General features: G+C 33.4%; 1 protein-coding gene across 3 annotated transcripts in view; it reads right to left on the reverse strand.

Moving 5' to 3' along the window:
• The window catches only part of RIC1 (RIC1 homolog, RAB6A GEF complex partner 1), a 103,710-nt gene that overhangs the window by 70,945 nt on the left and 6,401 nt on the right, over positions 1–26,364 (reverse strand). For all 3 annotated transcript variants that reach the window (XM_010960636.3, XM_010960637.3, XM_010960635.3), the window contains exon 2: positions 3,807–3,914. In XM_010960636.3, the coding sequence (XP_010958938.2) occupies positions 3,807–3,914 (108 nt within the window). The remainder of the gene's footprint in view (positions 1–3,806; positions 3,915–26,364) is intronic.

Consider the following 26,364-nt stretch of genomic DNA (forward strand, 5'->3'; position numbering starts at 1 on the left):
TATAATGGAAGATGAAGGGATGAGTAAGTAAAGCACAAAAGGTTTGGGGGGCAGTGAAACTACGCTATATATACCATAATGGTGGATATATAGCACCATAAATTTGTTCAAACCTACAAGATACAACACCAAGAAGGTACCATAAAGATGGTGAAAACAGATTCATCAGCTGTAACAAATGTATCACTCTGATGGGGGATGTTGATAATGGGGGAGGCCATGCATGTGCTGGGGCACAGATTATAAAAGAAATCTTAATATCGTCCCCTCAATTTTGCTATTAACTTAGAATTGCTCTAAAAAACAAAGTCTATTTTTCATGAAGTCTACTTATCATATTAAAATTCATGTAAGCTGAAATGTTAATTCATGTTTTAAATCATACAGAGATTAATTAACTTAAATCACCTGAATCAGGTCAGCATTTACTTAATATGTTTAATATAAACCAGAATACAAAAGCTAAACTTATACTCATCATGACATTTCCATAAACTTCTAGAGAAAGACTATAGGCAATAACTAGGTAAAATAAAAACTGGATATTCAGTAGCCAAAATAGTCAATTCTTTGTTATCCTCTCGTATGTATGCATTTTATCTCCCCAACTTAAGAACAGGAATAACTTCTAATTTTTTGTTTTCCTAATATTTAGTGCATGCAAAAGGTTAATAAATTAATATGAAATTGCATCTGCTCTAAAAATAAAGCTAATGGACTGTTTCCACTTTACTGGGGTGTAGAGGTTGTTTCTAGTTATCTGGTATCTGGTTCTGGGGAATCAGGGCAAAAGAACAGCGGCCTGAGTTAAAGAGTTCCACAAAGGACGTGGTTGGGGGTGTAGGCTAAGAAGTGCTTCGTTTGCGTATGAAAGGAACTTAAGTGGGTAATTCTTTAATACCTCAAGGAATTGGCTACCCCTGGGAGGGGCAGTCTCTCCAGGGTCAGCAAGACCCCAAGATGCCAAAGCATAATACAGAAAAACAACAATAACAAAAAGATTAATACAGAGCGAAAACTTTCATTAATTTTCTTGTTACAAAGTTCTAAATATAATAGTACTAAGAATTAGTAGTTTTTCTTTGCAATACACATCCAGTAAAGAGAATGAAATTCTTTTTATGGGGATAATATTTTCTGCTTAATTGGGGTTTATAGTTAGTATTCCCTATCATGAAAATCGATTGCAAAGCTTCCTCTCAATGCTATTCTGTTATGTTATTTTACATATTTTATATTTTAAAATGTCTTTTCAGACAAATACTGCCAAATACTGGTATCAGTCTATAAGCATATGATTTTTAAATGAATATATTCATCACTTGGTAGGCAATTACAAAGTCTACTAGATTTCTCCTATTTGTGCCTTTTAATATGTCATTATATGGTAATCACTTTCAGTTGAAGGTTAGGTGGAAGCACTCTTCATTTGAACAATTAAGTGGACTTTGAAATATGGAAATTTCCTCTGCAATTACATCAAGGTCCGAAAAACGCTATTAGAGCCGTGGTTTGAGCTCAGAAAATATATCTATTGCTAGTTTTTGTTGGAACTAGAGATCTTACTTCTCCTTAACTTTTGACAGCAGTTGAAGTATAAAAAGTAGCCTGACATTACTTGTAATTCAAACTTTGTCATCAAAATGGCTTAACCACATATAAATTTCACATAAAAGTACTGTTTTGCTTATTGTTTTAGACTGTATCCATTAGGAAATACTATCAACTCTGTAGCAAAGCTATTTTCCAAAGTCGTTCAATGTCTCATAAGTGGTTGAGGGTGGTTTTTAAAGTTCAAAAAATTTCAATCTCAGACCTGTGCTCAAAAAATCCACAAAAAATCTTTACCACTGACTGCTAAGCCAGCAAATGGCTGTGGACTTGGGCAAGTCAGTACACTCAGGTTTTATTTCTGACAAAAACTTAAAATAATCATAGGTTTTAAATGCTTACATGTGCACAACCTTTGTAAACTTGTCCAACTAAGCCTTTTTCTGCTCCATATTTTTACCACCATCAATTAAAACACCTCAATAAATTCTACTCCAGGCTGTACTGAATTAGAATTAGTGTTTTCTCAACTTCTTTGAAAAGTCTTTCACCTGAAGTTGTTACACGCTATTCAGGAGGAGTAATTCTTGGTCATTTCACACTCTGCCTTGACTGCTCATGTATTAACATTTGTCAATTCATCACAAGAGCCACGTAAATTCACAATGATTGCACCTTCATATAATTTTTTATTTTTATGAAAATATTCTAATGGGATGAGATATCCCATTTTAAATTTTCTAATTTTTCTTGACTATTAATTTCAGTGAGTTGGGAATACTGTGATGAGTACTTAGTGGGGTAATGCCAACTTATACTGGATTCTTTTGGCATCACTATAGTGTCATTGCATAATAAACACAATATTTTGCCATCTAATTCAATAATAAAATAATCCATACTCCTAGGTGCTTTAAAAGCATGGCATTCAAAGTCAATTTTTCTCTTCTTTTATTCCTTTGACATGATCAGTCTGCACTAGTAATAATATAATACAAAATGTCACAGTATACTGATATGCATGGCGCTTGAAACACTGAATTTATAAATGCTTTACTACAATTTACAGTGCATTGAGCAGGAGAGTGAAGAGATAAGGCACCACATATGGTCATGGTCAGGACTACTCAACGTAGTCAGAGCTTGAAAGCAGCCATAGACATGTAAATTACATTTTCATGCTCTAAGAATACATTATTTACGGACAATAAAAATTTAAATTTCATATAATTTTCAAGTGTCAAAAATATTATTCCTCTTTGATTTTTTTCAATTATTTAAATACATAAAACTATTCTTAGTTCATGATCCACAAACAGGCAGCAGAGTAGATACTGTATGTAGTTGGCAGTCCACAAATCACTGCTGCAGAAGTGAGGAACTACTCAGTATTTCTGACCTTATGGAGCCATTTTCAGATGATTAACCCAGTCAACATAACATAGCATGAACAGGAAGAGGACTGAAAGTAGAAAGAGAAATTACTGTAGTAGTTAAGAGGACAGTAAATGGAATCTAAGGACCTTAGTTTAAAGCCCTTCTCTCCAGTATACAGTATCTGTGCAACCTTGGACAACACAACTTCTCAGATCCTCAGTATACTTATCTACTATGAAGGAAAATAGTATCCACTTTAAAGTGTTGATTTAAAGATTGAGAGAGATGATCCACATAATCTGGTTATAACAGTACTTACACAGAAGGTTCTCAATGTTAACCATGCGTTACTGCTAACTCAAATTAGGTGATAATGACAGCCCAAGAGTTAATAATGACAAAATAGAAACTGAGAAGGTGAAATTAACTAGATCTAAGCCCATTAATAGAACAGAGGAAAAATGTACAAACAGATCCAAATGAATTTGAGAATTTAGTATGACATAAACACATAAAGTTTATCATTTTTGTGAAACATCCTTGGGAATAAAAAGTAGAATTTAAAATATAAATCTGGGAGAACCATGTGAATATAAATGGAAGATTTAAAAATCTGGACTAGATTTCAAGGACAAAACAGGAAAGTGCGAAGAATAAACAGAAAAGGGTATGGGCACCATTTAGGGATGGGGGAAGTAGAAGAATCAAGAAAGAAGATACAGCAGGAGAAACCTGAAGAGAAGAATCAGTACAGCAATTTCTATCACAGAAGGTAAATAATAATGGGTGTGAAAGGGTGAAAGGAATTCATCTGCAAGAATCAAATTTAAAGTGTAATGATTTCACAAGAAAAAATTAAAGTTGGAAAATCTACTTACTGACACAGCTATCATGGTACTATCTGGCCTCCATTCAGCTTGCTTGTAGGATCCAAACTGAGAAGATGATTTTTCAGGTTCCTTGTAGGTTACGATTAACACACTAGGCTGAAAGGAAACAGTTTTATTTTATTAATATCTCATAAAAATATATACAAGTAAAATTTAAGGTAACATCATAGAATACTCTAAAAGTAGTTTAATAATTCTATAAGTGTAATAAAAGGTAACACAATCCAATATTAAATCATGAGCTTAAATAGTCCAATAAAAAAGACAATAAAAACCATAAAAAAGACAATGTGAATAAGCCTGTATCTATTAAAGAAATTAAATCAATAATTAATCGCCTTCAAAAACAGAAAGTACCAGGCCCAGATGGGTTCACCAGTGTATTCTACCAAACACCTAAGGAAGAAATTACAAATTTTTCTGCAGTCTATTCCAGAAGATAAAAGCAGAGAATACTTTCTAATTCTTTCTATGAGACCAGCATCACCCTAGTACTAAAACCAGCAAAGGCATTGTAAGAAATAAAATGGCAGACCAATCTCTCTCATGCACATAGATGCAAAAATTCTCAACAAAAGATTAACAAATCAAATCCAACAATGTATAAAAAGAATTATATACTACAATCATGTGGGATTTATTACAGATCTGCAAAATTGGTTCAACATTTGAAAATCAATTAATTTAATCCAGCATTAACAGGTGAAAGGGGAAAAAAAAAAACCCAATCATATCAACAGATGCAAAAAAAGAATATGACAACATCCAACACCCATCCATTCATGACAAAAACTCTCAGAAAACTAGGAACATATGGGAACTTCTTCAACCTGACAAAGACATCTACAAAAACCTATAGCTAATATCATACTCACTGGAAGAAACTAGAAGCTTTCCTGATAAAAATCAGGAAAAAGGTAAGGACATGCTCTCTTGCCATTTCTTTTCAAAATCATATTGGGAATTTTAGTTAATGCAATAACACAAGGGAAGGAAATAAAAGATATACAGATTGAAAAGAAAGACATACAACTGCCTTTGTTGTTAGATGACATGATTGCCTATATAAAAAAATCAAAGTATGAGCAAAAAATCTTGTGGAAATAAGTGATTATAGCAAGATTGCAGTATATAACGTTAACATACAAAAGTAAATAGCTTTCCTATAAATCAGCAAAGAACAAGTGGAAATAGCAACAAAAAATATCTAGGTATAAATTCAAAATATGTGTAAGATCTACGTGAGGAAAACTACAAATTTTAAAAAACAAAATCAAATAAGAATAAATAAGTGGAGAGACAGTCCAAGTTCATGGATAGAAAGACTCAAACTGTCAAGGCGTTCAATGCTTCCCAACTTGATCTACAGAGTCAATACAATCCCAGTCAAAATCACAGCAAATTGTTTTATAGATATTGACAAAATGATTCTAAAATTTACATGAAGAGGTGAAAGACTCAAAATGGCCAACTCAATATTGAAGGAAATGAAGTCGAAAGACTAGTACTGTCCAACTTCAAGACTTACTATAAAGATACAGTAATGAAGATAGTGTGGTATTAGCAAAAGAATAGAAAATAGATCAGTGAAACAGAATAGAGCCTAGGAACAGACACACATAAACCTAGTTAACTGACCTTCAACAAAGGAGCAAAGGCAACACAATGCAGAACAGATAGTCTTTTCAACGAATGATGCTGAAACAACTAGGCATCCACTTTCTGGCACTACAAGAAGCTCCACAAGATCATCTCGTACTCTGCCTGCCCTTGCCCTAAAATCAGTGATTTGTTTTTTTTTCAGGGACTCTTGTCTCTTTTATTAGAAAGAGTATTTAGAAAACAAGATCTGAAAGGATGCTTATTGCTAGTGGAGTGTCATTGCTTCTAGGTCCTCTCAGCAAACACGATAGGAAATATATGATACTATAGTAACCCACATATACACACGTATCTCTACATACTTGTTTCAATTTATGCATATACTTATAAAAAGAAACATACGTGACTACAATCAAGCACAAGTGGTTCATTCTAGCCTTCTGCCTTGGAAGGCTAGAATGAACTTACTTGGAACTTTTTCTTGACCGTGAGAAACCTGGCTATCATATCATATAACTACTTTAGTTCTTTGTTCAACCTTACTATATGCGTATATTTTGGAATTTCTACCTATATCCCTATAAAACAAACTTATCAAATAGAATAGTTTTTTATGGACAACTCCTTTTTCTTTAGCCTTAAAATAACCAGTTACAATGCCATTTTCCAAAGTTACATAGGTCATCCCCATAAAGGGTTTTTTAAATCTCTAAAAGTGAAATACAAAAGTTCCTAAGAAGCTAATAAAGCTCCAGACACATTAAAACTGCTAGGCATTAGTTGTCTGTACTTGAAATAACAATTAAAAGTTAAAAACAAATACCTTGGGGGGACTGACATCAGCAACATGTCAGAATAAGTAGTCCTGGATCCTCTTTCCCTCACAATAATTCAGCAATAATTCACAGAAAGATTCCCTTTTGTGAGAAATACAGAAGTGAACTGAAATGCACTTAAGTGCTGGGAATGCGAGATCAGACTCATTAAAGCTGGTAGGGAAATTTAGAACACCCTCTCGCCAAAATTCCTACCACCAACACAGTGCCATACACTCAAGATGAAACCCTCCAGCTAATCTCTGCAGAGGAAAAGAGGTGGTCTGTGCTTCCAGTGCCCAGTCTTTTCACATGGGCTCCCTAGAGGACAAGCTTGCAAGTATCTCGCCAGTCTCAAAGCACTGTCTGAACCAGCATAATCTAGCTACCTGATGGAGAACAGAGACAGTGGCTTGGACTGGGAGTCACCACAGCTCCTCGTCGAAGTTTAGCACAGAGGCAACAACAACAAGAACAACAAAATTCCAGCTCTCAATTCCTCCCTGGAAAAAGAAAAAGTTGGTCCACGTGTCCAAAACCCCGATTTTCATGGGGGCTACTCAAAGAATGGCTTCTGTCTTCCCTGTCTCACAGTGCTGATAGGACCTGGAAAATTCTAGCTGTGAGAACAGAGACAGAGGTTTGGGAAGGCAGTTGCCAAAGCCCCTCCCCTTCGCTAAACACAGAGTAAGTGAACAAAAAAACCCAGCCTCCAGCTTCTCCCTGGAGGGGGATTTGCAAAGAAAAAAGTAAGCATGATGTACTAGTACGAAGTTTTCACAGGCCATTAGAATCCCTGACTGAGCTGATTGGTAGGGATCTTCTACTATTTGAGGCCAGTTCATGAGGACTGGAGAGGAGGCTGTTTTGTCCAATGCAGTCACCAACAAAGAGTCAAGGAAGATGAAGAAACAGGCAAACACACTGCAAAGGAAACAAGATATATCTCCAGAAAGAGACCCAAACAAAAACAGCTATATGATTTACTAGACAGATAATTCAAAATAACCATCATAAAGACATTAAAAAAAATCTGTTCACTGAGATTAGGAGAACAATGCATGAACAAAGTGAGAATTTCAATGACATAGAAAATATTTAATGTGTGTGTGTGTGTGTCTGTAGACAGACTACAAAACAGAAATCATGCAGGTGAAGAATATAATTGAAATAAAAAATTCACTAGAGCGGTTCAACAGAAGACTAGATCAAGCAGAAAGAAGGAAAAAAAGGTCTAACAATCATTGGCAATCATTCAATCACAAAAGAAAAATGAAAAAAAAAAAAAAGTAAAAAAAAGCCTAAGGAACTGTGAGACACCAACAAGTAGACCAATATATGCATGGAAGAAGAGAAAGAGAAATGACTAGTAACATTATTCAAAGACATAATGGCTAAAAATTTCCCAAATCTGGGGAAGGAAATGGATATCCAGATCCAAGAAGCCCAAAGAACCCAAAAGAAAAGAATCTCAGAAATCCACAATGAGACAAATTACAATCAAATTGTCCAAAGTCAAAGCAAAGAGAGAATTCTGAAAGTACAAGAGAAAAGCAACTTGTCATGTATAAAGGAATCTCCACAGGACTTTAAGCAAATTTCTTAGCAGAACCTTGCAGGCCAGAAGAGAGTAGAATGATATATTCAAAGTGCTGAAAGAAAAAAAAAAGTTTCCAACCAAGAATACTGTAAATGCCAAGTTGTCCTTCAAGAAGGAAAGAAAGATAAAGTCTTTCCCAAAATAACAAAAAGCTGAAGGAGTTCATCACTACTAGCCTACTTACCAGAAATACTAAAGGAAGCTCTTCAAGTTGAAAGGTCACTAAGCAGCAACACAATAGCATAAAAAGGTATAAAATTAGCTGGTAAGGGTAAATATATAGACAAATACAGAATACTGTAATACTATAATGGTGGTGGGTAAACCCTTTTTTATCCTACTGTAAAAGTTAAAAGGCAAAAGTATGAATTAAAATAACTACATCTAAAAAATATATTAAGATTCAAAACATAAATATGCATAAGTTATGACAATAGTAACAAAGTATGGGGGAGGGGAAGTAAAAGTGTTGAATATTTGTATGCAATTTAACTGAAGTTGTTTTTAGCTTAAAATACACTGTTATAACTACATTTTATGTGAGCCCCATGGTAATCCCACACATACATGGTCAACTGATTTTCAACAGAGGCTCCAAGTATAAACAATGGAAAAAGTAAAGTCGCTTTAACAAACTGTGCTGGGAAAACTAGAATGCACAAGAATAAAAGTGGATCTTTATCTAACACCATACACAAAAATCAATTCAAAATGAACTGAAGACTTAAAGGTATGTCCTGATACTGTGAAATTTCTAAAAGAAATCATATGGAAAATATGACATTGGTCTTAGCAATGATTTCATTAATAGCACCAAAAGCACATACAACAAAAACAAAAACAGACAAGTGGAACCACATCAAATTAAAAACCTTCTATACAACAAAGGAAACAATCAATAGAGTGCAAACGCAACCTACAGAATGGGAGAAAATATTTGCAAACCATATTATCTGGTAAGGAGTTAATTTCTAAAATATATAAGGAACTCCTATAACTCAATAGCGAAAAACTCAATAACCTGATTTTTTAAAACATTTTTTATTGAGCTATAGTAATTTTACAATGTTGTGTCAAAATCCAGTGTATAGCATAATTTTTCAGTTATATATGAACATACATATATTCATTGTCACATTTTTTTTCGCTGTGAGCTACCACAAGATCTTGTTTGTATTTCCCTGTCCTATACAGTATAATCTTTTTTACCTACTCTACATATGCCTGTCAATATCTACAAATTTTGAACTCCCAGTCTATCCCTCCCACCCCCCTGATTTTTTAAATAGGCTAAAGACTTCAACAGACATTTCTCCAAAGACAAACAAATGGCTGACAGGTATGAGAAAAATGCTAAATGTCACTAATTATCAGGGAAATGCAAATCAAAACCATGATATGAGATATCGCCTCACAGCTATTACAATGGCCATTATCAAAGAAACAAAAGACAAATGTTGGTGAAGATGTGGAGAAACTGGAACCCCTGCACTGTCACTGGAAATACAATACAGAATACCCAATATGGAAAAAAGAGGTTCCTCAAAAAATTAAAAATAGAACTATCACATGATCCAGCAATTCTACCTTTGAGTATTTATCCAAAGAATTGAAATAAAAATCTGGACGATATACTGGTACTTCCATATTCATTACACAACTATTCACAACCACCAAAATATGGAAACAACCCAAGTGGCCACTGTCAGATGAATGAATAAACAAAATGTGTGTATATCCATACAATAGAATATTATTCAGCTTTAAAAAAAGAAGGAAATTCTGCAATATGAATCAATATAGGTAAACCCTGAAGACATTTACTAAGTGAAATAAGTCAGTCACAAAAAGACAAATGATATATGATTCCACTTATATAAGGTACCTAAAATGGTCTCATTCATATTAAGCAAAGCATGCAATGGTGGTTACCAGGAGCTGGGGATAGGGAGGGTAATGGGGAGTTGCTAATCAATCAATGGGCATAAAGTTTCAGTGAAGCAAGATGAATAGTTTTAGAGATCTGCTGTACAAGGCAGTATCTATAGTTAACAATATTATATTGCATGTTTAAAAATTTAAGAGGGCAGATCCCATGTTAAGTGTTTGCATCACAATAAAATATAGAAAAACCCTTTCATGTTTTAGAAATACAATTACTTAACAATATGTTATTTATGCTGTTAAGTAATTGTATTTCTAAAACAAAAAGAAAATAGTGAGTCAGTGGACTATTTTACAAATCTGTTCCAAGTGTGGTAAAATAGACCATGACCAGATTCATAGATTTACTTTTACATTCAGTCTGTTGTGACATGTAGTTTTAATTGAAGTATATGAAGAAAATCCACTTACACAGGTGGACTTTTAAAATAATGGTAAATATTCTTCAATACTACATTGAAACTTGATAGGGTTATTTTCTTAAAAATTAGTAGTAATGTAAAATCTGAATCCTTATCTATAAAATTCTTCTACTGTTTCCAAAACAAAAGTACCTTGGATAGCATTTGTAATGGATGAAGAGAAGAAAATATAATTGGGGAGATCGTTAGGAATTTATTTTAATAAACTAGAAGAGAAACCTGAATCTGAAAGGGAAATTAGAAAAGCAAAACAACCTTTAAAAAGGATATAGTTGAAGGACTTATGTTACCTGACTTTGAAATCTATTATGAAGTTATAGTAATCAAGACAGTGTGGTACTGACATCAAGACAGACAAACAGATCAATGAAACAGAATAGAGACCAGAAATAGACAAGTTAAGTGGGAGGTACAAAGTCAATTCAACGGAGGGATGATCATCTTTTCAATAAATGGTGCTGAACAATAGGACAGCCATATGAAGAAAAAAGTACTTCAATCTATACTTTGCACCATATAGAAATATTAACTCACCTATTTTAATTAACTTATTCACCCATTACAAACCTATATATAAAACCTAATCCATCAAAGTTCAGGAATATAGGAGAAAATCTTTCATGGTCCTAAGTTATGCAAAGATTTCTTAGATAAGACATAAAATCATGGCTCACAAAAGAAATATTATTAAAGCTGACATACTGGTCCTTATAAAAATTAAATATTACTCTTTAAAAGACACTACTAAAAAAAAAGCACAACACTATAAATCAACTATACTTCAATAAAAAAAAAAGGACATGCTACAAACTAGAAAAAAAAATTTACAAATCACATATCTGCATCAATGACTTGTATCCAGAACGAATGAAGAATTTTTTAATCTAAGAAAACAAACAATGCAATTTTTTTAAATAGGCAAAAAATTCAAATAATATACTACAGTATCAGATTTTAACACAAAATTTGAAAAACATACTGACATAAGTAACTGAAAGGAAAAGGGAAGCATAAGGACAGCTTTTTCTTATATCGGAATTCCAATTAATAAATGTTGAAGGAAAAAGGGATGAAGAGAATCATTATCAGATAAACACCACATAACAGCTGCAGACAAGTTCCAGTGATGGATGCTAAACTCAGGGAGCAAAAGTGCAGGATATGCACAGTATCTTCCTCAAGTTACTTTTAACTACAAAGGGAAAAACAGTAACTTTACTGTAGAGAAAGCTGGCAGACACCAAGTGATCAAGGTAAATACCACCAATGGTAAGATATATGAACATCATGAATTCTTTGATATGATACTGAGAACATTTTTGTGGTATTTCTGCCAAAAATACATAAGCTCATTCTGCTCATGAGAAAATCAAATAATCTCAGGCTGACAGATTCTATAAAATGAACTGACCAGTACTCCTCAAAAGGATCAAGGTCATAAAGGACAAGAAAAAATTAAGCAGTAGTTACAGAATGGAAAAGAAATAACTATATGCATTGTGGAAAGTAGTCTAGAACAGAAAAGGAACATCAATAGAAAAACTGGGGAATATTTCAATGACATCTGTACTTTAGTTATTAATACTGTACCAATGTTAATTTCCTCTTTATAATTATGCTAAGTGAAAGTGCACAACCAAAAACAACTATGTACTGCATGATTTCATATATATAAAATTTGAGAAAATGCAAACTAATCTATAGTGAGAAAAAGCAAAAGAGTGATTGCCTGGAGATGGAGGGGAGAGAGAAGCAACCATAAAGAGACAAGAGGAAACATCTGGGGGGGGGTCTTGGATATGTTCATTATCATGATTATGGTGATGGTTTGAGTGTATACATGTCAAACTTAATCAAATTGACACCATAAATACATGCAAGTTACATTATATCAATTATAGCTCAAAAAAGCTGTTTAAAAGTTAAAAACAAGTTATCTTAGATAGTGTTTTGAAGAACTAATTAAAGGGAGGAAAAAAACATGCTTAGGGAGACCTACTCAGAATCTGTTGCAAAAGCCTAAAGGAGTAACCAGAACTATGACAGAAGGAGGGACAAAAAGAAGAAAAAAACAAAAACTGGTTATAATTTGCTTAGTACCTTAAAATACATACATATAAGACACAAGTTAGAGTAAACTGTATCTTTATATTTAATTTTGATGATTTAGGCATCTTTGATCTATATGACCTGTTTATTTGAAAGATTGTTTTTTTAATGTTGATGAGAAAGGAAACATTAACCTATTCAATCGGTAAAACGACTTTATCAGAAAGGTTTCTGTTGTTACAATAAGCAATGATGATAATTTGCCTACTGGATTAATAAAGGTAAAGAGTCAATCAGAGTGACAATATTTAATCCCTAATTTAAAATCATAGTATTTTTTAGTATTTACTAATTTTTTATTTTTAATTTTTTCAATATTTATTTCATAAACTTTTCACTTCTCAAAATGATTAACTTTTCTAATTTGGGAGTCAGAAAGCATAACAAACCTGATGTTTTTGCTCTAGTACACTCTGCTTGTACTCATACTGAAACAAAAGAATAATGTACAATAACGCAGGCTTTTGAAATTGCTAAGTTTTTATGTAAAGCAGACAACCAGCAGTCTTCAGTCTCACCTCTTTTCTAGTGACTTACACTCTGCATAGATTTTTTTTTTTAATTGAAGTACAGTTGACTTATATGTTGTGTTAGTTTCTGGTGTACAGCATAGTGATGTTTTACATACACACACACACACACACACACACACACACACACGTTGCACAGATGTCAATAAGTACTACTCTGACTCTGTAAATAACAAAAATCAACATGTTTAAAGCCCCTCAATTAATTGTTGACTCTATGAAAAAAATCCTTCCCAGTAGGCAATTTTACTCCTTTCAGCGCTGCCTATCTCTAAGTTTCTAAATACACGTTCATTCAAAGAAGTCCATCACCTATCTCCTTGTAACACATGGCAACACAGATTCAAGTTATGCATGAATCTTTCTGTATAAAAAGTACTTTCTGGTACTGGGAGGTTAGGACTTCAGCTTATCTTTTGGTGGGGGGGATATGATTCAACCTATAACATTATCTCTTTGTAATGCTCCATAATAATTGAGAAGTGAGATACCAAGAATAAATAAAAATATGCTGTGACTGTATGTCTTACCGTATGTCTATATTAAGGCTATCTAATCAAACTTTCTGCAAAAAGAGAAATGTTTTATATCTGCACTATGCAATCAATACAGTACGTACTAGTCACATGTGAGTACTGAGCATTGAAATGTGGGTACTGTAAGGAACTGATTTTATTTTACTTAATTCTTAATAAATTAAAAATTTTAATAACATGTGGCCAGTGGTTTCCATGCTGGATGCACCAAATATACCTGTAGAATACAGGTTCTGTAGAACTGGTGATTGTTTACTTAAATAAAGGGTGGAGACCAATCCAGTTACAAAAATGCTGTGTTAAAAGCTGAACAGGTTTCTTTACCATAGAGCTTTAGCATACCATTAGTAGGCTGATGTACATTGTAAATCTTAATAAAAATAAATTATGTTTATTTCCCAAGCTTACCTGATTAAACAACTCATCTTTCCCCTAGATTATCACAAAGTATCAAGAGTTCCTTATACCAGCCTTCAGGAAATTCTACTCTACACTTTTCAAGTAGCTATACATGTATATTAAGTCTGATAAACTAAATGTCACCGACTTTTAAAGTCAATTTTTTTACTTTTTAAATTGTCTAATTCACTGGTTTTTAGTGTATTAACAGAGTTGTGCAATCATCACCACTATATAATTTCAGAGCATTTTTAAATCATTCCAACAAGACATTCTGTACCTATTAGCAGTCAGTCTCCTTTCCCTCCTCCCCTCAACTCCTAGCAACCAATAATCTACTTTTTGACTCTATGGATTTGCCTATTCTGGAGATTTCATATAAAAAGAATCATATGATATATGGTCTTTCATGTCTGGCTTCTTTCATTTAGCATAATCTTTTAAGGTTCATCCATGTTGTGGCATGTCTCAGTACTTCGATCCTTTTATGACTAAGTAATATTCCCTTGTATAGATTGTGTTTATCCATTCGTCTGTTGATGGATGTTTAGGTTATTTCTACCTTTTGGGTACTTCGAAAAGTGCTGCTATTAAATGTTCGTGCACAAGTTTCTTTTATAACATCTGCTATCAATCCTTTGGGATATATATCTAGGAACAGAATTGCTAATGTCATATGATAACTATGTTTAACTTTTCGAGGAACTGCCAAACTGTTTTCCATAGTGGCTGCACTATTTTACATTTCTACCAGCAGTCCATAAGGGTTCTAATTTCTCCACATCCTTGCCAACACGCTTGTTACTGTCTTTTAATTGTAGCTATTCCAATGTATGTCAAGCGGTGTCTTGGGGTTGATTTACATTTCCCTAATGACTAAATCATACTGAGCATCTTTTCATGTGCTTATTGGCTATATTATATCATCTTCAGAGAAATATCTATTCAAACTCATTGCCTACTTTTTTAACTGGAGTCACCAACTTTTAAACAAGTACTGTTCCAATACCCGACTTTCTAAGTTGATTACTGGAGTTCTTTTGTTCCTGTACGAAAATTCACTAAAAATGGTGATTAGGTTCCTGGGCAAGCTCAAAAAAGTCTATTCAGCCCACAAATACTAATAGAGAATTTAATATAATGGCTAAAAATACAGGTTCTGAAGTCTGAATGTAAGATTCAAATACTGGCTCTGGCATTTACTAGCTTTGAGAGCTTGAAAAAAGTAACTTCTCCTATGCTCCAGTTTCTGCATCTTTAAAATAAACACAATAATAGAACCTACTTCACTGGTAGGTTCTGCAAAGATGAAATAAATAATATAGCACTTGGCAAAGTGCTTTAGCACTCAATAAGCACTATAATTATTATTGCTGTCTTAATGTCTCAGGATCACATTATTAAAAATACTACAAAACAAAACTCCCAACAGCCTCCCTAAGACAATTTATTCAAAATTCCTACTTAAGATACTAGTAACATATCACTTCTTGCTACAGTTAAGGCAATAATGACAAGATCAGTCCAACACTCTGGCAGTTTAGGGCTTGAACCACCAAATAACTGAAGGGGAAGAACGGCAGACTGACTAGAAGTGGGCTCAGGGAACTTTGTGCAGTAAATAAAAATGTTCTGAATCTTGACTGGAGTAGTCATTATATCAGTATACACACCTGCCAAAATCCACTTAAGATCAACACTTCACTATGCATTAAAAAAAAAATTCAAAAGTAAATTAATAAATAAGCCATCACTTAAGTATACTGAATGCTATTTACAAAGGAAAGAAAAATTACTAATATGTTTTAGATGATTTTCAAAAAAGGTTTTCTGGTTAATTGTTGACAATCTGTTAGATATTTTTCAAAGCAGACACAGGGCACTCCTATTGGTAACACGCAGTTTTTTCTACTGATACCACGTCAGTAGTGATGAGTAATTAACTTTATGCTTCAAACATTCCTCGAATTCCAAAGTGCAATTTTTCTTAAAGGTAGAAGCTAATGATTGGGATTGATAATTCAATCTCAACACCAATGCTCTTGGCATTAAACTGAGATAATCAACTTCATGTACAGGAAGAGGACAGTCAATTAACTTTGGTTATTTTCTGTCTCTCCTATGTGAAATGAGTTAATATTTGAGAAATATCTGATTCTCACTTGCAAGTTCTTGAAACCAGGCTGTTTCTCTCCTACCATGTTACTATTCCTTATCCTGTGCAATATTACATTAACAAATGGAAACATACTTAAAATTAATTTCGCAAATAAAAAATCATTCAGAGTATTCATATGCTTAGCTTTAATCTAATCAAGCCTTTAAACATAACTTTTAGTTTACAAGAAATACAGAGGATTCAGGAAAACATTACCAACTAGACAAATCCAGAGTGTGAGGGTGGTCTTCAAGAAAAGTGGCCTAATCTACTAAAAACAAAATAAATCTATGTAACGAAAGTGAGAGAGGGAGGGAAGACTATCAAAGGTTAAAAGGTAATAATCTCTAGTTAAGATCTAACAATCCAATGGAATGCATGAACCTCAAGTAGATCTGTTTTAAAATAAGAAAAAAAGCTATGTAAATAATTTGGGGAATACTGAGGAAATTTTAAAATCAAACTCCTTAACAGAAGATATTAGGGAATTACTAATTTTCATATTATGGCTATATATATGAAAGTCATTTTTAGAAGATGCACACTAAGTAGTTAGGTACCAGAGAAGTATCTTGATGTCTACGATTTTCAAAGAGTTCCCATAAATATACACACACATATATATACATATACACCCAAGCAAATAAATGATAAAGAAAATGTTGACAACTTGATTCTAGGTGGTGAGTATCCAGGTGTTCTGTACATTTAAAAAAATTTTATTAGATTTTATATGGAAAATAAGGGGTTGGTTGTATTCTTACATTGTGAAGCAATACTTAAATCTCATGAATTAAGAAAACCAGTACTGGTCCCTCTAGAGAAGCATTCCAGTTAAGTCTTATATGTGTACACAATTGGACAAAATTAGAGTGGAAATTTCTATATACAAATTCTATATAGAGCTGAAGGTAAGCAATCTCTATAATTTACCTCCATTTCCTAGCATATAGTTAAGTGCCAACTCTGGGTCAGAAGACCAACAAACCTCAACAGCAGCCCATTATGGTATCACAGTGAAGACTCATCTTAAGTACTATTTGGCTTGGAGTCTTCACTATTACATACTATTATATACCATATAAAGAAAACCACCTAATAGGGCTTCAGAAAGATGTTTTTTTAAATTGGTTAAATTTTTTTTTAAGTTGGACTCGGAGAAATAGAAATTAGTTAACTGAAAGATACTCAGGAAGACTAGGTAATTCTCCTATTCCAGAAAAATAGTAAACATTTTTAAATACACTAAACAATACACATTTTTCTAGTTTGAAATATACATTCATACACTAAACAATACACATTTTTCTAGTTTGAAATATACATCCATATTTCAAGACTTTTCTTGTTCCTATATACCATCTTTCCAATTCAGTTTCATAAATCTTCCCTCAGTTCAACATTAGAATGGGTGGATAAATCCAAGCTTATCAATCATCTGCCCTTCAGCCTCAGTTTCCTCATTTGTAAAATAAAAAGGATATGTCTAAAATGCAAAAACAAAAATTTACTTAACAGTATCATTTAACTTAAACAATATAATGTACTAAAAGGTTCTAGGCACTATACTTGAAATTTACTGGGCATTTATTAAACAATCTGAATAGTCTGAATACAACTGTTTGAATACAGTTTTATTTAAGTGAGTTGTTACCAATATATCTTTCAAACCGATTGTTTCATATTTTATTATTCTTACTTTATATAAGAAACAGCATGGGACAATCTCCACAAAACCAGCTTTGGCATTAAGTGTGGGTATGAATCTCAGCTCTGCCATTTACTAAATAATTTCCTCTAGGTCACACGATTACTTTATTTGAGACTCACTTTTCCTATTTGGAATATAGGGACCAATCTCCCAAAGTTACTGCAAGGATTGCACGAAATAATGTACATAAAAAACCTTAGAGATTGACATACAATTTGCACTTAATAACTGTTAGCTTGTAGGTGTTCTTTTAGGTTTTTATTTTTAAAATTGATGGGGTTTAAATTGCATGTGACTGACAGTGAACAAAAATGAACAAAAATTTTATCATCCTTGTGCTTCAAAAACAACTGATATTGATAATGGCAGTAGAGGTGATGGTAATCAATCTGGTTTTTAAAGGAAGTGATAACAATCATGATAATGTTAGACAATGAGACCTAAAAACTATTGAATACAGTACTGTAAGTAACCAGGCTTTAAATATATTCTCTTCCTAGCACTTCAAACACACACAGAACCAAACAGCTCCATCTCACAATAGTAAGAAAACAGCAATTACATCAACAACTATACGCGCTTGAAGAGAAAAACCAAAGAATTATTTCTTCTAAATGTCCTATAACTGACTTTTATGACACAAACAGCTCATTTGACCAATTTTACCCCATTAAGACTTACAGGAACATAAAATTGCTTAGCAAAAGTTAAATCACAAGGACTTCCAAGAATGGCAGAGTGAAGAGATTGGCAAATCCTCTCCCTCAAAAAACCACCGTAAAACTGAACTGTCAAAAGAAACATTTCACAGTTGACCCCTGAACACCACAGGTTTGAACTGCATGGGTCCACTTATATGCAGATTTTATTCAATAAATATGTACTACAGTACGTCTCGACTTGTTGTTCTCTGAACCCGCGGACAGTGGAAACGTGGATACAGAGGGCTGACTCTAAAATTATACACAGATTTTCAACCACATGGAAGGTTGACACCCCTAATCCTTGTGTTGTTCAAGGGACAAGTGTTATATTTGGAAACTCACCAAAGGCATACAAATTAAGAAAATTTCATTCATGAAAACCTGCTGAACTTCAGATAAGAAAAGTGGCTATAAATGATGTTCTTGCCAGGACTGTACCCAACCCCTCACCAAAGCCTGGTAGGCAGTAGCGTCACCAGCGTGGGCTGTTGGTTAAAAACCAGCAGCTTTGCTGCTAAAGGCATGCTGTCTTGATATGGAGCAGAGTGCAATACAGCCTGAAGCACTGTTGGTAAAAGGAGCATATCTTAGAAAGCAAACAGAGAAAGCTGATGGCACTGCTAGCCAGAAGTTTCAGACCTGCTTTGGGTAAGTAGCACATCCCTCAACAAGCCTGAAATTTAACAAGAAAACCCTGGAAATCAGATAGTCAAAGCGGGAATAGATAAGCTTGCCACACAACGTTGGCTCAATGGGAGGCAGAACTTAAAAACAGGAAAAAACCTGAAGGTTCCAAGCTCTCCACTCATCCCTGTATTCCAGAGGCTGTGAACATGAATAGACAAGAGCAATGAAAGGCCAAGCTCCCCATACATCACTAGCTCACTGGGAGGTTGTTCCCAAGGAAGTTCCAGAAGGGTGTGGCAGGAAGTAAAAGCTGGAACAGACATTAAAACGTCCTGAACTTTGCCTGCACTCTCCAACCCACATATCAACCAAAAATGGATGCCTTACTGGCTCAAGATGTTTAAACATCTAACCACTCACTATGCAGACATAGAGACAACCCCTAGGAAGCCATGGTAAAAACAAAAATAAAAAAAAAAATAAGCAAATACCTTAGTCAGTGGCTGCATGTTGTAGGAGAGATAAATATGTAGATTAAGTCCAGGTAACTTACTAAAAACAATACTAAAACAAAAAATCAGCAACAAAAACCCTCAGAAAACAAAATTAGAAACTCTAGAGTTGTTACAATAAATTATCCAAAATGTACAATTATCAAAAAAATAGAAGACATATAATCAGTGACCCAGACTAAAGGAAAAAGAAACTATCTTTAGTGTGAGTGGGCCCAGTAGAGCAGACAAGTAATTCAAATCAGTCATGAGATATATATATAAATGGAATAAAGGAAAGCATGCTTAAATAATCAAAGGAAAATGATAATACCTAAACAAGCAGGGAATCTCAAAAAAGTAAAAGCAATGAAAAAAAAAGGACCAATTCTAGAAATTCTACAGTTTTAAAGTACAAAATTGAAATGAAAGCTTCATTACATAGACTCAACAGATTTGAGACGGCAGAAGAATCAAAAAACATGAAAATAGTTCAATAAAATTAAGCAATCAAAGAAAAAGAGAAAAAAGACTGAAGAGAGCTTCAGAGATCTATAGAACATAAAATACACCAATATATGTATAATGGGGAGTTCCAGGAGATGGCACAGGGGATTAAAAAACATTTGAAGAAATAATGAGTGCAAATGTTGCAAGTATGGTGAAAGACATTAAGCCTCAGATTCAAAATGCTTGACAAATCCCTAGCTGGATAAACACACACACATACCCGTAACACAAACTACGTAACACCAACAAGATGTTAAAATAGCTGAGTTAAACAAGTGGACAAGAGAAGAACACACAAGAGAAGAAAAATACAATTAATGGTTGACTTTTTAAAATATATTCTTAAATTTTTTATCTATTTTCGGGAGGTGGTAATTAGGTTTTATTTGTCTGTTTATTTTAGAGGTCCTGGGAACTGAACCCAGGATCTTCTGCATGCTAAGAATGTGCTCTGTCACTTGAGCTATATCCTCCCCACTAATGGTTAACTTCTCGTCAGAAACAATGAAGACAAGAAGGAAATAAAGGGACTTACTTAAATGCTGAAACAGAAAAACCATCAACTATGAATTCTATATCCAGTAAAATTATCCTTCAAAATTACAAAGTAAAGACATTCCCAGATAAAGAGATTAAAAGAATCTGTTATTAGCAAATCTGTTCTATGAGAAGTACTAAGAGAAATCCCTCAGAAAAAAAACAGGAAATGACATTAAATGGTATACATAAAAGAGTTAACAAAACAGGTCTAAGACTGCTGTACTAAAAAATGCCTGCCTGCAAGGTTGGTTCTAAGCTGGCATCTGGGAACTTGAATTTGGGAGGGTTCCCACCATTCCTTAACTGATTAGAGTGGCTGACTAGCCTAAACTGTTTATACAAATCAAATGGCTAATGTTGAAACAACTATTTTCCTTCAGAGAATGAGAAATTTGGTATGTGCTGGGCAGAGAGCCTCCAATAAAAATCTTGGGGACTAGGTCTATAATGAGCTTCCCTGGTATACAACATTGCACATATGTTGTCACAATCTGTGGGAAAAAAACAGGTACATCTTATATGACTACACCGCAACAGGATTATTTGAAGCTTGTAGCTGGCCCTTCCAGAATACACCCAATGAGCCTTTTCCCTGTGGCAAATTTTCTTTATATGCTTTTGTTGTAATAAATCACAGTCATAACTATGGCCATATGTTGAGTACTGTGAGTCTTCCTAGTAAATCACTGAACCAGGGGGTAGTTTTACTTTTGGGAACTACTGACAAAAATGGTAACTCAAATCCAAAGGAAGAAACACAGAGCACAAGAAACAGAAAATGGATAAATGTAAAAGACTGAATAAATGTATTTTCATCTTTCCTCCTAATTTCCGTAAAAGATATCAGGCTTTATAAAACAGGAACTTTTAAAAATACAATATACGATACTATTGGGTTCATAACATAAAAAGACGTAACATATATGACAATAATACCTCAAAGGAGGTGTCAGAGAACAGAACAACTAGATGTAAGATAAATTAAAAAGTAGAGAATTTGAATGACACTGTAGACTAGCTGAACCTAACAGAAATACACAAATCATTCCACACAACAGAAAAATACATATTTCTGTCAAGTACACGTGGAATATTCTCCAAGACAGACTATGAGGTAGGACACAAAACAAGCTTTAATTAACTTTAAAAGACCGAAACAATCCCAAATATTTTTTCTGATCACAATGTGATGAAAGATCAACAGCAAGAGGAAAAACAGAAAACTCACTAATACATGGAAATCAAATAACACATTCTTAAATAACTCATGGAAAACAACAACACAAGGGAAATCAGAAAATATCCTGAGACAAATGAAAATAAAAACACAACATACTAAAACACAAAGGATGCAACAAAAACAGTGCAAAGTGGGTAATTTACAACTAAGTGCTTACATTAAAAAAGGCCTCAAATGAATCTTACTTCACATCTTACCAAAGTACAAAAAGAATAAATTAACCCAAAGTTAGAAGAAAGAAGGAAATAATAAAGATTAGAGCAGAGAGAAATAAGGTGAATAAAAAAACAGAGTAAATCAAAGAAATCAAGAGTTGGCTCCTCTAAAATATCAACAAAACTGCGGAACCTTTAGCCAGATGAGGGAAAAAAAAAAGACTCAAATAACTAAACTTAGAAATGAAAGAGGGACCATTAGTACTGATTTCACAAAAATAAAAAGAATTATATGTGAGTACTCTGAACAATTGTGTCCTAACAAATCAGACAACCTAGATAAAATGGACAAATTCCAAGACTGAATATTGAAGAAATAAAAAATCTAAATAAACTTATAACTAGTAAGAAGTTTAAATCAGTAATCAAAAACCTCCTAACAAAGAAAAGCCCATACAGTTTCACAAATGAATTCTATCAAACATTTGAAATAAACACCAATCCTCAACTCTTCCAAAAAACTGAAGAGGGATCACTTACTAACTCATTCTATGAGGCTAGCATCACCCTGATACTAAAGCTAGACAAAGATTCTACAAGAGAAAAAAGACTACAGGTCAATATCCCTGAAGAATACATATGCAAAAATCCTCAATAAAATACTAGCAAACCAAATTCGGCAGCATATTAAACAGATTATAAACCAGTGCGATTTATTCCTGGAATGTAAGGACGGTTCAATACAAGAAAAATCAATGTAATACACCACATTAATAGAAGAAAACACTACATGACCATCTCAGTTGATTCAGAAAAAAGCATGAGACAAAACTCAACATCCTTTCGTGCCAAAGACATTCAGTAAATTAGGAACAGAGTGAAACTACCTCAATGTAATAAAAGCCATATACAAAAAACTTAGTCAGTAACATACTCAGTGGTGAAAAACTGAAAAGCTTTTTCTCAAGGGCAGAAACAAGACAAGATTTGCTCACTTTCACAACTTCATTCAAAATAGTACTGAAAGTCCTAGGCCAGAGCAATTAGCAAGAAAACTAAAAAAAAGGCACCCAGATTGGAAAAGGAGAATTATCTCTGTTCTCTGAAAATATGATGCTTTATGTAGAAAACCCTATAGATTTCACATAAAATGGTTAAAAGTAATAAATGATTTAGCACAGTTGAGAGATGCAGTATCACCACACAAAAATTGGTACATTTCTATATAATAATAAACATCTAAAAATAAAATTAAGAAAGTCACTCCATATATATAGTACCATCACAGGAATAAAATTCTTAAGATCAGGCTTAACCAAGGAAGTGAAATACTTGTATGCTGAAAACTACAAAATGTTGCTGAAATTAAAAAGATGCCTATAAATGAAAAGATATTTTGTGTTCATGGCTTAGAAAACAATGATAAGGTGTCAATATTACCCAAAGCAATTTAGAGATTCAATGCAACTCCTATCAAAATTCCAACACCATTCTTTGTAAAAATGTAAATTAATATGTGGACCCCAAATAGCCAAAATAGTCTTGAAAAAGAGTAAAGTTGTAGGTCTCACACTTTCTAACTTCAAAACTTATTACAAAGCTATGGCAATCAAAACAGTACCACAATGGCAGAAAGACTGACAAATACAACAACAGAATATAACAGAAAGCCCAGGAATAAATACATGTGGCTAAATGATTTTCAACAAGGGCGCCAAGACCATTCAATGGAGGAAAAGGATAGTCTTTAACAAACTACACCAGGAAAACTGAGTATCTCCATGGAAAAAATAAAATTTGATCCTTATCTCCCATCATACACAAAAATTAGCTCTAAATTGATTACAGACTTAAACATAAGAGCTAAAACTATAAAATTCCTTTAAGAAAGAGGGCAAAAACTTCATAACTTTGGATTTAGCAATAATTTCTTGCACATGACACCAAAAGCAATGGCAACAACAACAACAAAAATAGTTAAGTTGGACTTCATCAAAATTAGAAGCTTTTGGACATCAAAGGACACTTATCAACAGAGTAAAATGGCAATCCACAGAAAGGGAGAAAATATTTACAAATCATATATATGATAAGTAATTGATATTTAGAATACAGTTGACGCTTGCAATGCAAGGATTGGGGCACCAAACCTCTGGACAGTCAAAAATCTGAGTATAACTTAACAGTCAGACCTCCGTATTTGCAGTGCCACATTCGAGAATTCTCAGCCAAATGCAGATAGTGCAGTACTATAGTATTTACTATCAAAAAACATCCACCGTAAGTAAATCCATGCAGTTCAAACCCATGTTGTTCAAGGGTCAATACTATATAAAGAACTCCCACAACTCAACAACAAAAAAAGAAATCACTCAATTTTTAAATGGGCAAAGAATATGAACAGACATTTCTCCAAAGAAGATATATAAATGGCCAATAAGTATATTAAAAGATACTCAATGTCACTTGTTATTAGGGTTATCAGGATGGCTATCACTGGAAAAAACAGAAAACAGCAAGTGTTGGCAAAGATGTGGGAAAACTGGAATCCTTGTGTATTGCTGGTCGAAATGAAAAATGGTGCAGCCACTGTGAAAAATGAATGCGATGGCAATCAAAAATAAAAAAAGCAATTTCTCACAAAATTAAACATAGAATTACCATATATACAATCCAGCAATTCTACTTTGGGGTATATATACAAAAGAATCAAAAGTAGAGACTCAAATAGATAATTGCACACTAATGTTCACAGCAGGATTATTCACAATAAGTGAAAGCAACCCCAAAAGTGAATGTAACCCATGTCCATCAACATATGAATGGATAAACTATAATATATACTTACAACGAAATATTATTCAGCCTTAAAAAGGAAGCAAATTTTGGTACACACTATATATAACATGGAGAACCCTGAAGACATGCTAAGTGAATTAAGCATATCACTAAAGGGTAAATACTGCGTTTCCACAATAATCAAATTCATAGGGACAGAAGTAAAACAGTGGTTGACAGGGGCTGGGAGGAAAGGGGAATGGGGAATTACTGTTTACTGGGTTATGGTGCTTCAGTCTGGGAAGATGAACAAAGTTTTGGAAATGGATGATGGTGATGGCTGCACAAATGCAAATATACTCAAATGCCACAGAATTGAACATTTAAAAATTATTAAAGTGGTAGATTTTATGTTATGTATATATATTTCACCACTTTAGAAACATGAAAGTAAAAAGGAGGAGGATGAAAAATTTCCTGTATTTTACTGGAATTAATTCAGTTATTAACCTGAAGTATACTGTAATAAGATGCATTTTGTAATTGCTAGAGCAACCATTAGTAAAATAACTCAAAAAAGTATGATTAAGAAATCAAAGCAATTAAAGGAATAACAGGTAAACTTTCAAAAAATGAGAGGTATAGAAAAGAAATAGCAAAATAGCTAACATAAATCCAACCACATCAATAATTACATTTACGTGTGAATGAACTAAATACTCCAATCAAAAGGCAGGAATTATCAGACTGGATTTTTGAAACAACAAAACAAAAAAGCAAGATCTAAATACAGGCTATCTATACAAGACACATTTCAGATTGAAAGACATAAGTAGTCTTAAAGTAATAAAAGTATATAAACCTAACAATGCAGCCCAAAAATTGATGAAGCATAAACTGGCAAAACAAAGAAAAAACCAATTCAACAACAGAGTTGGAGATTTCCATCTCTACTTTCAATAACTGATAGAACTAGACTTAACATTAACAAGAATACAGAAACCTTGAACAATCATGCCAACCAATTTAACATTTAAAGAACTCTGCAAACTGCAGAATATATCTGCTTTACAAGTACAAAATGAATATTCTCTTACACAATGTGCTAACCCCCCAAAAAGGTCTTAATAACCTTAAAAAAATAAAACCATTCAAAGTATATTCCCCAACCACAAAAGAATTAAGTTAGAAATCAATAACAAAGAATTTGGGAAACACTCAAGTATTTGGAAATTAAACTACATACCTTTTAAAAAATTTTTGTTTGTTTGTTTGTTTAGGGGGTGGGTAGTTGGGTTTATTTATTCATTTTAATGGGGGTACTGGGGATTGAACCCAGGACGTCATGCATGCTAAGTATGTGCTCTACCACTTGAGCTATACCCTCCCCCAACCACACACTTCTAAATAACCTATGATTCAAATAAATGGTTAAATTTTAAAAACTAAATGAAAACAAAATTGGAACATATCAAAAGTTATAGGGGGCAGGAGATCAATGGGCAGAACAGAGGATTTTTAGGGCAGGAAAAATATGCTGTATGGTATTACAATGATGAATATATGTCATTATACATTTGCCCAAACCCACTGAACATACATACTATGAGTGAACTCTTAACTAAACTATGAACTGTGCATAATTACGATGTGTCAATGTAGGTTCATCCTTGGG

The sequence above is a fragment of the Camelus bactrianus genome, chromosome 4 (genome assembly GCF_048773025.1).
Source record: "Camelus bactrianus isolate YW-2024 breed Bactrian camel chromosome 4, ASM4877302v1, whole genome shotgun sequence".
Classification (NCBI taxonomy): Eukaryota; Metazoa; Chordata; class Mammalia; order Artiodactyla; family Camelidae; genus Camelus; species Camelus bactrianus.